General features: G+C 45.6%; 1 protein-coding gene across 2 annotated transcripts in view; it reads left to right on the top strand.

Moving 5' to 3' along the window:
• TBC1D22B (TBC1 domain family member 22B) overlaps positions 1 to 18,483 on the top strand; it is a 71,600-nt gene that overhangs the window by 38,642 nt on the left and 14,475 nt on the right. For both annotated transcript variants that reach the window (XM_006079831.4, XM_025270687.3), the window contains exons 9-12: positions 14,306 to 14,412; positions 15,002 to 15,077; positions 17,588 to 17,715; positions 18,013 to 18,108. In XM_006079831.4, coding sequence (XP_006079893.1) covers positions 14,306 to 14,412; positions 15,002 to 15,077; positions 17,588 to 17,715; positions 18,013 to 18,108 — 407 coding nt within the window. The remainder of the gene's footprint in view (positions 1 to 14,305; positions 14,413 to 15,001; positions 15,078 to 17,587; positions 17,716 to 18,012; positions 18,109 to 18,483) is intronic.

Raw genomic sequence — 18,483 nt, 5'->3', positions numbered from 1 at the left:
TTCTCTGCCCCTCCTCAGCAAGGAGGCCTTTCTGAGTAAGGCTGCAGTCAGCCTCACCTCTGCAGCAGCCTTCAGATGGGTCTTTAGTACCTCCTCCCAGAGCTAGGAAAGCATTTCCTAGCTAGGCCCATTCATGTTTTACAAAAGTTTTAATTATGTTACCTTTCTAAACATATGTAAAAGTAGAAAAAAATAATACCATAAATCCTCATACACTTGCCACCCAACTTCACACCTCTGTCAATTCTTCACTCGCTTATCTTTGTGAGTAAGCAGACCTCAATGTAAAGCAATGTATAATTTCATCCATAAATATTTCCATATGTGTCACTTGAAGATCATGATTAAAGAAACTCACAGCCACAATGTAATTATTATATCTAAGAAGTTATAATAGTTCCTTAATATCATCGGATATACAGCAGTATTCAAATTTTCTTGATTCCCATAAATATATTTAACATTTTGTTTGAATCAAGGTTCAGATCACGTCCACACATTCTACTGGTTTGTTGATATGTCTCTTAAGTCTCAATCTATCAATTCCCATCCATCTTTCTTATTTTCCCAGTTTTCAGACTGGGACTTTGCCATGCCAACCAGTAATATTACCATAATTTTTAAAACACTTGACCATTTGCAAAGTACTTTGACCTGATTTCCTTTAGTAACCCCCAGTATCTCTTTAAAGTAGATATATGAAGCCATTTTACAAGTGAGAAATCGAAGACTCAGAGATTTAATGAGCTTCCCGAACTCAAACCTCCATCTTTTGACCTGAATGCTTGTGCTCTTTGGGCTTCCCTTGAGGCTCAGCGGTAAAGAATCCACCTGCATTCCTGGAGACGTGGGTTCCATCCCTGGGTTGGGAAGATCTCCTGGAGAAGGGAAAGGTGACCCACTCAAGTATTCTGGCCTGGAGAATCCCATGGGCTCTATAGTCCATGGGGTCGCAGAGTCAGACACGACTGAGCGACTTTCACTTTCACTTGTGCTCTTTATATGACTTGGTGGTATCGCAGTTTAGATGTATCTTCTCCATTCTCTGCTGCAAAGCATATGGCACATTTCTTGTTACTCCTTGCCTCAAACAAAAAACCAAAATAAGCAAAAAATTACAGTAGAAGTACTTGCTTGTTTAAAAAACAAGATCAAAACAATAAAGAAGTGTTATTACCTCACCCCTACCCTCCACCACAAGAGATAACACCCTTTGATGTGTATTTTTCCAACCCTTTTCCTGTGTGAGAACAGACCTGCATATGTTATTTTTCTTTGTTTTGCCCAGAAAAATAGAATCGGACTATCCATACTCTTCTCAATCTTTCTTACTTTCACTCACAAGTATCTGGCCAGCTTTCCAGGTTCAGACATACAGGTCTGCGTCATCATTTTCAGCAATTCCATCTATTTTCATTTAGCTTTACTATAGTGTAGTGAACAGTTCTTTTATAGTAGGGCATTTAAATGATCTATAATTTTTAGCCATTATAGATAACATTTTAATGAATATCCTTATGCATATTTTCTTATTCTTTGTCTTGAAATACATGATTTTCTGAAAGAGCATCCATAGAAGTGAAACTGCTAGTCCTAAAAGCAGGCCAAATAGATACCACTGCCTTACACTGCAGAGAGGCTTATGGCAGCTTGTGCTCCAGCCACTGATGCTTAGGTATGCTTTTCTTCATATCCTTGTTAGCAAGTCTAATTGTGTTTCACCAGTCTGGCAGACAAACCGCGGTTTGTGTTTCAGTTTTATTGCCACTTACTCGTCAGCGAGGTGGTTTATCTTTTATTTTGTGTATTAGCATTTGTTTCTTTTGTCATCTGCTTGTTCAGATATTTACACTTTTTTTTTCTTCTGTTTTTCTGTTGGTCTCGTTTTTTAAGAGCTGTATGTGGATTAGATATACTCATTTTTCATCTGCTGTGTGTTGCTAGTATTCAACCTTTTTTGACACACCCACTCCATGGGAATTCTTTATGGTTCAACCTAGTATTTTTTTCTCTCCCAGACCATCATCTATCTTTTCAACTTTTATTATGTCTCCTTATATAGCTCTTCCTAATTTTTATGTAGTCAAATCTGTCCATTCAACAGGTGTTTATTGAGCTCCTACTCTATGCCAGAGGATAGAGTGAATAAGATAACAGGTGTGCTCCCCCTTGTGGAGCATCCCATCTAGTGGGGACTTGAGGGGCTCACAAAGAAGTAAGTCATTGCAAAGCAGGACACAAAGGAAATACCTCCTCCTCTGTGGTTTCTAGATTTGGTATATTGCTTAGGAAGTTTTACCTTCCCCACCTCAATGTTATAAAGATACTCTTCCATGTTTTCTTTTAGTACTCTTGTGGCTCTGATTTTACATTTAGATTTTTAAATTCTATTTGTAAAATTTATTTTCTTTTACAGTGGGGTTGATATTTAAAGTTATTATTCCAACTGGATACTTCATTATTTATCACTGTTTATATGTAGTACATACTTTCTTCACTGGTGTGAAATCTCTGTTCATAATATAGTATAAATTCCTTTATTTACATGGTTTTGCTTATTTCTATTCCATTTATCTCCATTTCTATGCATCTTCCCAGGTGGCTCAGTGGTAAAGAATCTGCCTGCCAAAGCAGGAGACTCAAGAGATTCAGGTTCAATCCCTGAGTAAGGAAGACCCCCTGGAGTAGGAAATTGCAACCCACTCCGATATTCTTGCCTGAAAAATTCCATGGACAGCTGACGGGCTGCAGTCCATGGGGTCACAAAGAGTCAGACACGAATAAGCGCGTGCGCACGTGCACACACACACACAGAGACACACACGTACTATGCATGTACCACACAACTTGGATATTTGAGCTTTAGAGGGTGTTTTATTATTATTTCAGGGCTGGTCTCTTTCATCATCCTTTTTAAAAAATTGTCTTGACTCTTCTTCCGGATAAACTTGCCAAGTTCCGGAAATAGGGAACCTACCTACTTCGGGAAGTAAGAAGAATTTTTATTGGAGGTGCAGTAATTTTACAAATTAGTTTTGTGGGGTTTCTTTGATAGCAGCTTACTGAGATGTCATTCGTATATAATTCACCCATTTAACATGTACAATTCAGTAATTTTTAATATATTTATAGAGTTTATAACCATCACCACAGTCAATTTTAGAACATTTTCATCAACCCCAAAAGAAACTCTGTTCCCTATATCCATCAGTACCAAGCCCCCCCACCCCCTCTATTCCTACCTGCTCTTACTTTCTGTCTCTATGGATTTGCCTTTTCTGGACATTTCATAAAAATGGAATCCTGTGATATGTGGTCTTTTATATCTAGTTTCTCTCATTTAGCTTGCTCTTGAGATTCATCCAGGTTGTAGCCTGTGTCAGTGCTTCGCTCCTTTTTATGGTCAAATAAGTATTCTATTGTATGAACATACCACATTTTATTTATCGGTTCATCAGTTGCTGGATATAAATTGAGCTTCAAAGAAACAAGGCATACAGACTTCTCTCCAGCCTCAAGGCCTTTCCTAAACACAGACTCAACATTGTTTGTGGCCTCCAAGAACAGTTCTCTTGTCTGAGTAACAATGCTGCTTTCCTCCCTTTGTCTAATAGTGCTGTATCCTAGGAAGGCAGCTGCTGTGAAAGGAGTTTTGTTATGACTGTCCCTGCTACAGGAGGCCTCTGGGATCCTTCACCCAGGGAACAGGCCAGGCCGGTGGCCTTGTCATCCCAGGCAGGTGTCCCCAGGCAGCCTCACCCACCGCCTCATCTCCCTGAGCTGTAGCACGGAGGATGTCCCCTAGTAGAGCTGTGGGACCCACAGGATCTTGTTTGGCCTCTCTCCTATCTCCTCTGCTATCTGTTCTCTATTACTTTTAAAAAACATTTTTTAAAATATGTATTTATTTATTTTTTGCTGCATCGGGCTCTAGAGCACACAGGCTCCATAGTTGAGGTGCATGGGGGTTAGTTGCCCACGACACATGGACTCTTAGTTCCCTGACCAGGGATCATCCTCATCCCCTGCGTTGAAAGGCAGATTTTTAACCACTGGACCACAAGGGAAGTCCCTATTCTCCATTACTTTTATAAAGTAGCACCTGAGCTTGCTTCATGCTTCGTATCATGTTTGTTGTAAAATAGCTGAAAATGGGGAGCTGAAACCCGCAGCTCACATTGAAGTGGGTCCTCTGCGGATAAGCCAGCATGTCTGGGTCCAGCCGTGACAGTGCTGGATTCAGCCCTGGGGAAACACAGTCTCCGGACTGTGACCCCTGAGACAGTGAAACACCTCCGGACTCTCTCAGATCCTTTCGGACTTAGATGGCACCATTGATCTAATTTAGAATATAATGTAGTTGATAATATAGTCATCACCAAAATAAGCTGCATAACAGCAACTGTGTTGTGAATGAGGAGTTGTCTGGAAGAGAGGGACCCATGACATGTCCTATTTTCAAAAGAAGAGCAATGCCTGGTGATTTCTTTCATTGCAAAATGAAGCACTAACGAATAACTCTCCCCCTTCTCCTCTGCATGAAATAGTACAGCAGGATTTTCATTTCAGGTTTTACTAAGAAGCACAGTAGCAATTGAAGTCCCAGAAGGGAAGTCTTAAAATTTCTGACTCATGTTCCCTGCATGACATTTATGCTCAGATATGTCACAGGTAACGCTCAAAACCCTTCAAGCTAGTCTTCAACAGTACGTGAACCGAGGACTTCCAGATGTACAAGCTGGATTTAGAAAACGCAGAGGAACCAGAGATCACATTGCCAGCATCTATTGGAACATAGAAAAAACAAGGGGATTCCAAATAAACATCTGCTTCATTGACTATACTAAACCCTTTGACTATGTGGATCACAACAAACTGTGGAAAATTCTTAAAGAGATGGAAATACCAGACCACCTTACCTGTCTCCTGAGAAACTTGTATTCAGGTCAAGAAGCAGCAGTTAGAACCAGACGTGGATCAGCGGACTGGTTCAAAATTGAGAAAGGGGTACAACTAAGCTATATATTATCACTCTGCTTATTTAACTTCTATGTAGAACATATCATGCAAAATGCTGGGCTAGAAGACTCACAGCTGGAATCAGGATTACTGGGAGAAATATCAATAACCTCATATGTGCAGATAATACCACCCTAATGGCAGAAAGCAAAGAGGAGAACTAAAGAGCTTCTTGATGAGGGTGGAACAGGAGAGTGAAAAAAACTGGTTTAAAATTCAGCATTCAAAAAACTAAGATCATGGCATCCAGTCCCATCACTTCATGACAAATAGATGGAGATAAAGTGGAAAAAGTAACAGATTTTATTTTCTTGGGGTCCAAAATCACTGTGGATGGTGACTGCAGCCACAAAATTGAAAGATCCTTGCTCCTTGGAAGAAAAGCCATGACAAACCTGGACAGCGTATTAAAAAGTAGAGACATCACTTTGTCCACAGAGCTCAAAGCTATGGTTAATCAAAGCTATGGTTTTTCTAGGAGTTATGTACTGATGTTAAGTATTGGACCATAAAGAATGCCGAAGTGTGGTGTTGGAGGAGACTCGTGAGAGTCCCTTGGATGGCAATGAGATCCAACCAGTCCATCCTAGAGGAAATCAGTCCTGAATAAGCATTGGAAGGACTGATGCTGAAGCTGAAGCTCCAGTACTTTGGCCACCTGATGCGAAGAGCCATCTCATTGGAAAAGACCCTGAGGCTGGGAAAGGTTGAGGGCCAGAGAAGGGGGCGGCAGAAGATGAGAAAGTTGGATGGCATCACTCACTCAATGGACATGAGTTTGAGCAAACTCTGGGAAATAAGGAAGCCTGGTGTGCCATATAGTTCATGTGGTCACAAAGAGACATGACTTAGTGACTGAACAACAATGACATGTCATAAATGACCGATTAGGATTAGCTTGGCTACTTTATTATACTTTAGTACAGGTACCAGTACTGTAAGCAAGAGAGAAAAGTTTATTTCTCCCGCATTAAAAGTCAGGAGGTAAGCAGTCCAAGGCTCCATGAGATCAGGGATTCAGCCTCTCTCTGTTGTCCTGCCATTCTCAGCGTGTGTTTTCCTACTCATGATCCAAGATAGCTGCTTGTTCTCTAGCCATCACATCTATATGCAAGCCAATATGGAGAGGGAACAGAAGAAAGACATACTCTTTCCATTGGAAGACACTTCCCAAGTACATAACACTTGGTTTTGAATCTCTCATCTGAATTTAGACTTAGCGGCGTTTCCCATTGGCAAGTGAGCCTGGAAAACACAGTCTGTATCCCAGGTGACCAGTACCCTTAAGGGTCATTTCATTGAGGAGGAAGTGGTAGTAGCTATTTATGGACAACAACATCTTTGCTATCCTTTGGCTCCTCACACTCAGTGTTTGACTAATTCCTCTTCTCCCTGTGCCCAGCCACCCTTTTCTCTCAGTCACCACCGTTTCCTGTCTCTTAAGTCAGAAATGCTACGTGTGTGCGTACATAGTCAGTCGTGTCCGACTCTGCAACCCCATGGACTGTAGCCTGCCAAACTCAATCCTTGGAATTTTCCAGGCAAGAATACTGGAGTGGGTTGCCATTTCCTACTCCAGGGGATCTTCCACACCCAGGGACCAAACACGCATTTCTCATGTCTCCTGAATTGGCAGACAGGTTCTTCACTGCTAGCACTGCCTGGGAAGCCCAGAAATGCTAAGACTTGTTTGTATTAATAATTCTTTTTTCTCATTCTTTCATATCTGATCAGTTACAAGCTCTAATGGTTTCGTGTTCTAACTATTTCTTGAATCACTTTCTCTCTCCATTCCTCCTATGACTACTCTAGCTCAGGCCTGGATTGCTGAAATGGCCAAGTATGTTTTCCCATCTCTGGTTTTTATCCCCTTCAAAACCATCTTTCACACCATTTAAACACAGACCTGCCTGTTCAGCCCCCCTGCTTAAATCCCTTCACTAGCATCTCATCACCTACAGTTTAAAATGTCCAGATTCCCGGGAGTTCCCTGGTGGCCTAGTGGTTAGGACTCTAGGCTTTAACTGCCATGACCTGGGTTCAGTCCCTGGTCAGGGAACCAAGATCCCCACAAGCCACACAGCACAGACAAAAAAAGTCCACATTCTGTAGCTTGTTGTGCAAGGCCCTGTGTCCTCTGCTTCTGCCTCACCTCTTAAAGGCAGAAATCCAAAACTGAAGTCTTTAACCTAAAGCCTGGTCCTGTACCACTTCTTTATCCCTGGGCTAATCCATGTGCATTCCTTACGGCTCCCCTTCCTCCTGGAAGCCTGCCCTGAGACCTCCTCCCTCCCTCCTCCCACCACCACCCAGTGGCACTCTTTCCATAACTATGCATTTCCCCTTTGACGGACCAACTACTGTATGTTTCCGTCCTGCCATCTGCCACTGGTTTTATGATTCTTTGAGGCCAGAGACTATTTGAAACATCTTAACATTCCCAGTGCTTTCATTTTGGTGTCCATAAATTCCACATGTGTCTAGATGAAGAGTGAGTGCTGACTCTCTGCAGCCCAATGGACTACAACCTGCCAGGCTTCTCTGTCCATGGAATTTCCAGGGAGGAATACTGGAGCGAGTTGCTATTGCCTACTCCAGGGGATCTTCCCAACCCGGGGATCAAACCCGCATCTCTAGTGTCTCCTGCATTGGCAGGCAGATGCTTTAGCACTGAATGAATGAGAGAATGAAAATATTCAGGAAATAGTACAGCTTTGCTGGCCTTGGCCACTGGAGGGCAGTGAATCACAGCATTTTGATACTGTGTTGATTTAGCCAAAAGTTCTTCCTTGTCTCTTTTTCGGAAGGGATAGAGATGGAGCACCATCACTTATTCAGCAGTTACTTTCTGATTCTTACACCGTACCAGGCACTGCTCTAGTCACAGGGGATACGACCATAAACAAAGTGGACAGAAATCCCTGCCTATCACTTCTAGATGTTTATTCACAGAAAATAAAAGCATATAGTCCTTCTCACCCACACAAGGGTAACTATGGATGTTTTACTGACTTCTGACACCTCAGTTAGTTTGCCTGTCTCTAAACTTTATATAAATTGAGTCATTAGAATAAGAATATTCCACCTTTCATTCTCCTGCTCTGGGTTTGGAGGAAACTGGGGAGTGGGGCTAATGCTGAATTTTTAGCCCTCACCCTGTCTGGCACTTTACCCCTTTCCTCAAGGTGCCTCCTGGCCCCATCTTCATAGAAAAGGAGCCTCGTACATGCTAAGAAATTTGAGGAATATTTGAGGCTCTTTCCAGCAACAGACATATGTGGAGACGCCTAGTCAGAGTGCTGAGCAGGGTTACTTTCAGTGGGCAGTTGAGAGCAGTGTGAGCGTTTGGTGGGATGTCCAGGGCTGGATTTCCTCCCATGTAGAGGTAAGCTCTCCAAGGGCAAGCTGTGGCTTGCCATCTCCCTGGCGGTGAGCCAGTGACATGTGCACTTGCTGTCTCTCTTATCTGACCGAAGCATAAATGAGACACTGTGACAGGAGAAATTGAGGTAGCCAACATAGTCAAGATGTTTGAGCCTAGATGAGGAACCTGTGGGCAGCTCACCACCAGTCCAAGCCCTGGACTTCCCAGGGCCTGTTGGCATACAAGAGTGTCGGGGACGTGCTGCTGGCTCTGTGGGTGGTCTTTGGGCAGGTCCTAGAAGATGAAGGCGAAGTGTGTGCTGGACCTGCCCCCTCCCTTGCCCCTCTAACACAAATACTCATACAGTTTGGGTTCCTGTAATCCAGGCACCAAGAGGCTGATTTAACCAGCAGCCATTCAATTCAATTCAGTTCAGTTCAGTTTAGTCGCTTAGTCGTGTCCGACTCTTTGCGACCCTATGAATCACAGCACGCCAGGCCTCCTGTCCATCACCATCTCCCGGAGTTCACTCAAACTCACGTCCATCGAGTCGGTGATGCCATCCAGCCATCTCATCCTCTGTCGTCCCCTTCTCCTCCTGCCCCTAATCCCTCCCAGCATCAGAGTCTTTTCCAGAGTCAGCTCTTCACATGAGGTGGCCAAAGTACTGGAGTTTCAGCTTTAGCATCATTCCTTCCAAAGAACACCCAGGGCTGATCTCCTTTAGAATGGGCTGGTTGGATCTCCTTGCAGTCCAAGGGACTCTCAAGAGTCTTCTCCAACACCACAGTTCAAAAGCATCAATTCTTTGGCACTCAGCTTTCTTCACAGTCCAACTCTCACATCCATACATGACTACTGGAAAAACCATAGCCTTGACTAGACGGACCTTTGTTGGCAAAGTAATGTCTCTGCTTTTGAATATGCTGTCTAGGTTGGTCATAACTTTCCTTCCAAGGAATAAGCGTCTTTTAATTTCATGGCTACAGTCACCATCTGCAGTGATTTTGGAACCCCAAAAAATAAAGTCTGACAGTGTTTCCACTGTTTCCCCATCTGTTTCCCATGAAGTGATGGGACCAGATGCCATGATCTTCATTTTCTGAATGTTGAGCTTTAAGCCAACTTTTTCACTCTCCTCTTCTCTTCACTTTCTGCCATAAGGGTGGAGTCATCTGCATATCTGAGGTTATTGATATTTCTCCCGGCAATCTTGATTCCAGCTTGTGCTTCTTCCAGCCCAGCGTTTCTCATAATGTACTCTGCATATAAGTTAAATAAGCAGCAGCCATTAGTGTTCATTAAATAAAAGTAGAAGTAATACAAGAACCTCAGAAAAGTGGAGTCGGTTTGGTGGTGTGTTGGTTTTTAAAGTTCGTTTTAGCCAGGTGCCCCATGCTGAGCAGTGGATGGCCAGAGATGGTTCTGCGTTGATTGACCGGCACTGTGTTGGGGAGGGCTCTGTCGTCAGCTGCTTCTCTGTCTTGGAAATAGCGTTTCTCCTCTCACAGTCTGGAACAGGGTTCTCCTGAAACAGACCCACCCGCTCCTGTGGGTTTCTGCTCTGTAGAAACCTCTTCCCTCTCCTCACTGTCCTTTCTTTGTCAAGTGGTTTGACTTTGCTGGGTTTAACCAAGGGGTCCCTCCGCCTTGTCCATACTTGGCTCTGGTGGCCTTGTCACAGATACTTGCCTGGAAAATGCCAGATGAGTAATACCCAACAAGTTTCTATAGCACTGAACCCCTTTAAAATTATTACATTCAGGTGATCGGATGAATTCCTTGGAACTCTTCTTAAAACTGTGTTTTTCTGGATGAAAGATTTAATTCCTGTTTTATGAGGTTCTTTAGATGTATGGCTGAAAAGATTTATTTTTTTCCTTTTCTCAAGCAGTTTACTTTTGTGGTCAGAAAATATTATGTAAGCTCTTCTCATGAGTCCAGTTAAAAAAAACAGACAGGAATCAGGTAAGCCAGAGGCTTTGGAAAATAGAAAGGCTGTCTGTAGTCTGATGCCTTGAATCTTCTTGTGTCTGCGGGTTGGGCTGGTTGATTCCTACCCAACAGATCACAAAATCTAGCAGTTGCCCTGCGATCACAGATGCTTTCTGGGAAATGCCTCGAGCACTGAGTGGACAAGTTACTCTTTCCAGTTTTAGTAAAACCAGTTCTTCCCGAAGCTGTTGGGGAGTGTTTGAGGCACAGGAGAGGCTAGTTTTAGGCCCGAGATCTGGAGTTCTAAGAAAAATGAACACTTGACTGGGGCCACCACTCGGGTACATTTATCGGGTAATAACGCTAGGCTTGACAGCATGTTCTTGTCAAGCCTAGAGTGGGCAATTCGATTTTTATAAAGAGCTGTTGGGTTTCCTCTTTTTGGATGCTTTGCCTCTTAAAACAGCCATAAAATATCCCTTAAAAATATCATTCCCTCCAGTCCGAGTCCTGGCTGCTGAATGCTCCATAATGACAACCAGAGATGCTGCCCTCATCTGAGACGGCATTGCTGGCATGGCTTCCCATTCCAGCTTCAATTATATGTTGAATTTTCTCAAGTGGGATGTTTAATGATCCTTCTGAACAGACTGTTGATGCTGAATGAAGCCCTTCCCGAGAGCATGTGGGCCTCCCTTTCTCTGCTGCTTTTTGCTGGTGCACTTAGCTCACAGTTTTTGACTGAATGTGTGAATTTTATCATCCCAGCAGGCAGAGCACTAGAACTAAACCCTCCTCCCACTCTCTGAAGTGCTGGTGAGCTCCCCTACTGTCTGTGAAAGCCAAGAGCTAACAGGCAGGCGGGGCATGAGGGCAGAACATGGGCAAAGGACAGCTCCCAATTCGCGAGGCCCCAAGAGAGGGTTCAGCGTCCTCTGTTGACCCCCCTTCTCCCGAGGACAGCTAAGGTTGGGAACTGGCACAGTTACTGAGAGCAGGTTCTTATCAACTTGAACCTCATGTTGTTCGATTTTCTTCCTTAAGAGCCAGAGGTAGAAATGGAAAGCTTTGAAATTTGTCTTTTATTTTTAAGGTACGTTTGGAATTAGGTTAGGTTTGGCTGCAAATAGTAGAGATCTAAAATAACAGAGGCTTTAATAACAGTAATACTTAACATTTGTGTAATGCTTATTTTATCCCAGGCACTGTTCGTACTTTTCATGTATTGACTTGTTTAATCCTTACAGTGTGCCCCACTGGTGGTAGGATGTTACCTCCTTCAGAGAGGAGGCGTTGAGGCTCAGGAAGTAAAGTCATTTGCCCAGAGTCACAGAGCTTGTAACAGGGCCAGGATTTTAGCCTCACAATCCGGCTTCAGAGGCTGTGCTCCTGACCGCTGACTGTTCTGTCTGACAAAAAGGCCACAGGTCACCAGGGCTCATGTGGCAGCCTGCTCCCCATCGTACTCAGGGAGCCTGGCGCTCTCTCCCAGTTACTCTGGTGTATGTGGTTCCCATTCCCAGTGACATTTCTGCTGCAGTGTTCCGAAATGCTCAGGTAGGACAAGACCCTTCAGATTATTGTGGAGCTCGGGATCTTCATTTGTGAAACACGTACAAATAGTGGGAGAGCTTTTATCTCGAGCCTTCCTTATGGGCTTCATTTTTTTTTTTTCTTTCAGAGGAAGGGAAGCTACTGCCCAGACTGGTTAGTGTGATCCACCACACTCACTAAAGGGGAGAGTCCACGTGGTTCCATAGCGTACTGCTGGGAGTCTGCTCCTGGAGAGTGGTCTGCTGGTACCCGTGATTAGGTCCTTTGGCCCACAGCAGTTCTCGTGTGGTTCCTCCAGCCATTATTTGTGGTAGTGGGTGTTGGGGGCCCCTGGGTATCCATCCTTGGTGGGGAACAGATAGGTAAAGAGGTGATGGCCTGTGTGGGTCAGTGAACTGGAGGTCTGAACAGCAACACAGAAGGATCTTAGAAATGTAAGATGAAGCAAAAAGAAAAAGGAAGATTCTGAGCTGGGTCTTGGAGCCCAGTATCACTTGATTAAATTAATAGTATACATCTGGCCACCCCCCACTCTGGCAAAACACCCACTACATAAATGGTTAAGTTAGAAAAAAAAGAAAGATGGTATTTCGTGGAAGGATTTTTTTGTGTGGTTTCTCAAGTAGACCTTTATATATTATCTGAAGTCTTCATTTCTGCAGGCTTAGTGTTTTACAAAATCTTGTTCTCTTTCTGGTAGTAAAAGGCAGGTGTAGTCCATGGTAGCTCCTTTTTGCTAGAATCATGTGCATTTTTTCTTGACTAAAAGTTATACTTACTGTAGAAATTTTGAATAGTAAGGCTTAAAGAAAATAAAAATTCTTTATCCCTACTACCTTGGGAATAAGCACTGTAAACCCTTGTGATATATTTTGTTTTTCCTCTGTGCTTATACAAACACATAAATATTGTATGTACAGTAGTTGATAGTAAACCATAAATAACTTTGTACTTTACTCCTCTCCCTCAACGCTGTGACATGCTTCCCCATGTCATTACAAATTCCTAATAAACCTCACCTAAAATTAACTGTATCATGCCTACCGTGTGCCAGGGTCTGTTGTCGACGCTTTACTTGTATTAACTGTGGGGTTTTTACACTGTTGCCAGTTCATAGCTCTTCTGACAAAGCACCCCGCCCTCCCCAAAAGGGTTTTTACAGCCCTTGAGGTCCATTAGAAAAACACTGTTATATAGGATGAGAATCGGAGAGTTGTTCCACAACATCCTGAGAAGGTCCAGTTGTAAGTCTCGAAAGAGTGATAATTCTCATAAAGGAAAGGTCTGGATTCTGAATACATTCTGTCATATACCTGTGTCTCTGCGGCACCAGGGTCTGCAGTGAACATGCTGTTTTCAAACAGGGCTCCAAGGAGAGAAGCTGCCTTTGACACAGAGCGCAAGGGCCCGAACATCTCCGTGTGTGGCCTCTCATGGGCATGCAAGGGGCCTGTGGCTTGAGGTGGCCTGTCTTGTCCACCTTGTTTCCCGCAGGAAGGAAACATCATACATTCCTTCTTCTAGAAGACTCCTGTGTTCTTCCTTCTTGCACCTCAGACCAGTTGGACAACCTCTCACTCTTGTCACTTAGTGTGGGGTTTCCAAGACTCGCTCATAGGCAGGCCTCTTTAAAAGAGGTGCCAAGGCTAAAGAAACTGGGGAAGTGCTGAGTAAGCCAGATGAAGGAGATTTTCTTAATGCAGAATTCCTAATAACTTCTCGACTCCTTTTATGAATCTCCAAGATGAGGATATATAATGCAGCGTTTCTCTGCTGTGTTTGTCCATGGAACCTTTTTTACTTGAGTATCCTATAGGATGGAGGTTTTTGCAGAACCCAGCTTGATAACTGCCAGCTTGGTTGAGATGAAATCCTGGAAGCTTTCATGGGTTTGGGCCATCTTCCTTCACACAACTCATCCTCACTTCTGAGGCGTGAGGCCCTGGGTCTGCCTGGTCAGAACAGGGGGATTCTGTCTTTAAAAGGACCTGTGGGGGCTCCCTGATCCCAGCTGTTCTCACTGCCTGTAAGAGTGAGTGTGTTAGTTTACTGAATTTCTGAAATGAAAGAATTTTTCCAGACTGTCTCCAGGGGGCTGGATATAGCTCATTGAACATGAAGCCTGAAGTTTTTTTGTTTTTTTTCCTCAAACTAAATGAAAAATGCAGTGGAAGAGAAAGATGTGTTGGACCCAGCCCACCCGGTGTGAGGAATGGCCTGTGCAGTGTTGTCATGAGATTCTCGAGCGCCTTCCTGGGACACGCCTGCCTACCTGGCAAGGGGACGGTGGCGGGCAGGCCCCTGCTCCTTGGCCTCACATGAGCCTGGCTCCCTCTGGGCCTTAAGGACCCCATTGAAGATACTAGACTCTGTCTTTCTCTATCCATTTTTTTAGAGAAAACCTCTGGACTTTCTTCACCTTTTGTTTTACAGAAGAGGATGTGGAGAACTTTGATGTGACCAATTTGTCTCAGGACATGCTGCGAAGCATAGAAGCCGACAGCTTTTGGTGCATGAGCAAACTGCTGGATGGGATCCAGGTGAGCGACTCTGCCCTTTCGGGATGCCCTGCTTGGGGCTCCCTTTGGGTTCCTTGTTGCTCTTCTGGATCAGACAGCCTCCCGACTCCGGCCCCAGCATGGCTCCTCCCCTTTTGGTCCATCCATCTTTACTTCGTTCGTTAGTTTTACAGCTTTCAAAAGGCAGTGATCCTAGACGACTTCCCTGGCAGCGCAGTGGTTAGGACTCTGTGTTTTCACTCGTGAGGACACGGGTTTGATCCCTAGTTGGGGAACTAAATCCTGCAAGTTGTGCTGTGCAGCAAAAAAAAAAAAAACCGGCAATGGTCTAATGTCCCCTGGAGTCTAGGGGAGTCCCCATGTTGCTCTGCCTTTCTCATTAGGCCCTGTCCCCCCATTCTGCTGTGCTCCCAGCCATGCAGTTTGCCTCCAAAGCACATGCCTTTCCCCCACACTCTGCTGTTCTGTGAGATTCCTTTGTTCCCCACAATACTGGCAGCAGCTTTGGAGAAACACCTTCTGCTTTGAAACATGTTTCAGTGACCATGGGGGAGGGGTGGCCCGATGGTGTGACATTCCCTGCTCGGCCTGAGTTCTGTGTCATTTGCAGGATAACTACACCTTTGCGCAACCAGGGATCCAGAAGAAGGTCAAGGCGCTGGAAGAGCTTGTCAGTCGGATTGATGGTAGGTTCAGAGGAAGAACACTCTAGCAGTGGGATTCTGACACAAGTGTGAATCACACAGAGTGTGATTATGCTGGTGCGGGGTGGGTGGGGGGTGTCTCCTCGGCCCCTGTCCTGGCCATGACCCCTTCCAGTTCATTCGGTGCTGTTGGCAATGCTGACATCCTTCCACATCTCATCGGGAAGGTGAGGCGAGAACTCTGCTGTTAGGTCACATTCTTTTCTCGCCTTTGTTTCCGGTCACCAGGTTCTGCCAATCCTCCTTCAGCATCTCTCCTCAAATTCACCCTTTTGTTCTTCATGGCCCTAGCCACAGCTCTGGTCCAGCCATGCTTGAGTTTCTGCAGCTTCCTCCTAGAAGCACTCGCCCCCTCCATCCTCGTCTCTCTTGCACACATCTGTCACACACCTCCGTCTTTCCAGAGCTCTGTTCCGGTCACATCCCGCTTCTGCCCCAAACCCACCTGTGTTCTCCGTTGCTTTTAGCATCAAGTCTGTAGTCTGACTGTGTCCTTCCCGCTGTGATGTGACTCAGGATTTCTGGGCTCGATGCAGGGTCCTCAGGTGTGCCTGATAGCCCAGCAGGACATCCCATAGCTCCCTGTGACCCATCTAGGTGGGGAACAGGAGTCGTGGCCTCCTGAAGCAGAATGTCTTTGAGGAACAGGAGCCCTGCAGTAAGTCTTTGGCCCCACCGTGGGATCCTGGAGTGTTAGAACTGAAGGCAAGTCAGGAAGCCCTGCTGTTGACTAATGAGGAACCTGAGGCCCGGGGAGAGAAGTTGAGATTAAGTTTCATGAAGATCGCACACAGGTCTAACAGCAAGGTCTTCTGTTAAGTGGAATGTCCAGCACCAGTTAATTCTATCAGTTGCGACACAACTAATAAGTCCCATTAACTGTTTTTCCATCATGGATTTTCCTGCTTTACCAGCGCATTCCTCGTCCCTCCCTCCCCCCACCCCTCATATGGAGATTGCATATCTTTCTCCTTTCGCAGATTCTCTTCCCTTGAAAACCTTCCCTAATTTGTTCCACTCACTCCAGCTCCCTTTTACAACTTAGGGTTTCAGTCCCTGGAGTTTATTTGATTATTTGCTGCTTTTTCCCCATGCATTGCATGGGGAATGCTTTTAGCTCTCTGCCTCATTGCCTGGCCCAGCGGTCAGCACCGTGTGCCGAGCCCACACCCCGCGCTCCTGCCTCCCTCGCTTGGCTCCTGGGACAGGCGAGTGCTGAGCTGTCTGACGGGGGCCGGCTCCCCGAGGGCCCGTGCTCTAGTTGCTGCCACTGTCTGGTCCAGCCTTTTTTCCCCCTCTTCTGCCATCAAAATTTTCTGATAAAAAAAAGGCATAGTATGTTAGGATATAGTGTATTTTTAAATGTATATGTCTTAGTGCTTTGAATTATAGAAGTAATACTCACTACAAAAATTTAGACAATTCCAAAAAAACCCCAAAAGTAAAAATCCTTCCCCTTCTTTAAGTTCTGCTCCCTAGATAGAACCATTATTGATAGTTACTGTCTCAAAAGCTGTAATATTTTCCACATGAGGGTGCTGTTGTAGACACTTTTATTTTCTCATTTTATTCGCCCCCAGACTGACTGAGGTTTGAATAAGTATCCCCATTTATAGATTAGGAAACTGAGGAGGATAGTGATTTAAAAAAAAAAACAAAACAAATCTTATCAAGCAGTATCTGAAGGGCTGCCGTATGGAACAGGGGGCAGGTGTGTTTGGGTTGCTCCAGAACACCACACCCACGCCACGGGTGGGAGTTGTGGGGGGAGCTGGTGTCTGTTGAATGTGGTGAAGCACTTTCCGGTGAATCACTTAATCAGTGGAAGAGGCTGCCCTTGAGTGGAGTCGGTGAACCTCTTTCCCCGGCTGTTTAAGTCCCTGCTGGCTGCCATCTGTCAGAGATGCTGAAGAGGAATCCTCACCGGTGGGAGGATGGCCAAGGTGACCCACACAGTTCTTTTCCATCGCGTCTCCTTCTGTGATGCGTAACAAGGTCAGGCAGCCAAGTGAGCCTTATGTCTCCCTCGCTTGGTGGCTCGAGCAACCCTGCAAAGGAAGAGAGGCCCCCAGAACGTCACTGTGGGATGTTCAAATAGTTCTCCTACGTGCAGGGCTGAGCTAACCAAGCAGCGGTGCTATGAGGTGGTGGGATCCAACACCAGACAGTCAGGTGCAGGTTTGGCTTCCCCAGGGGGAGGAGCTGAAAAGAAATGGAAACTGGGACTCCCCTGGTGGTCCAACGGTTAAGAATCCGCCTTGGAATGCAAGGGACATGGGTTCAATCCCTGGTCAGGGAACTAAGATCCCTCATGCCACAGAGCAACCAAGCCTAAGTGCCACGACGAAAGATCCCATATGACGCAGTGAAGATCCAACACAGCTATATAAACAAATTAAAAAAGGAAACAGAAACTGCCTTTTTGGTTTATGTGAGTCAGGGTCTGATCCCCTAGGTTGCGCTCAGGGGGCCAATGACCCTTTCTGTTTTAGAGCAGGTACATAATCACTTCAGGAGGTACGAGGTGGAATACCTACAGTTTGCCTTCCGTTGGATGAACAACCTGCTGATGCGGGAGCTTCCCCTGCGCTGCACCATCCGCCTGTGGGACACGTACCAGGTATGGGAAGACCTCCCCCCCAACAAACACACATGCCAGGCTGTCCCTGAGGCACTCAGCTCCCTGCCTGCTGCACCCGGCTCCCTGCCTGCCGCACCCGCTCGGAAGCCCTCCCCACCTCCTTTCTGCCTCTGTGTCTGCCTTGTCCTCGAGGGCAGGGCCTCAGTGCACCCAGCCATGGAGGGGGTGCTGCTCTGCTTGCCCCCCGCACAGAAGGATGGGTCTGAGAGGGCTGGAGCCAGCTTCTCATCAGGGCTTGGAGACCTAACTCTTTCTGGTTTTTTACCCCCTTCCCAGTCTGAACCAGAAGGGTTCTCCCACTTTCATCTCTACGTGTGTGCAGCTTTCTTGATCAAGTGGAGGAAAGAGATCCTGGATGAGGAGGACTTTCAGGTGAGAGGCCTGAGCTCAGCCTGTGCTGGGGATGAGGGTCAGAGTGGGCGTTATCCCGCTCGTGGGGCTGTGCAAGGAGAAGGTGCCCCAGCAGGTACCTGGCTGGGAAGAGCAAAGGTGAGGGGATGTTCAGAAGAGGGTGCCCCTCCCAGGTAGCAGGAAGCTCTGGGGGCCCAGAGTTCTTCAGTGTGAAAGGGTCTTAGCACCAGAAGGGCTGCAGAGCACCTGGGCAGGTCTAAGAGGCCTTCCTGTCATTCGCTGACAAGCATTTATTGAATGCCTGCAGTGGGCTCAGCGCCACTGAGGGAGTAAGACATATAGAAAGTAGAACAGAGAGCTCTATTCTTGTAGAGCTTAAGTTCTAGTTGGGGAGAG

Source organism: Bubalus bubalis, chromosome 2, assembly GCF_019923935.1.
Source record: "Bubalus bubalis isolate 160015118507 breed Murrah chromosome 2, NDDB_SH_1, whole genome shotgun sequence".
Taxonomy (NCBI): domain Eukaryota; kingdom Metazoa; phylum Chordata; class Mammalia; order Artiodactyla; family Bovidae; genus Bubalus; species Bubalus bubalis.
Note: the sequence above shows the minus strand (reverse complement) of the source record. Positions and strands in the feature narration are given on the sequence as shown.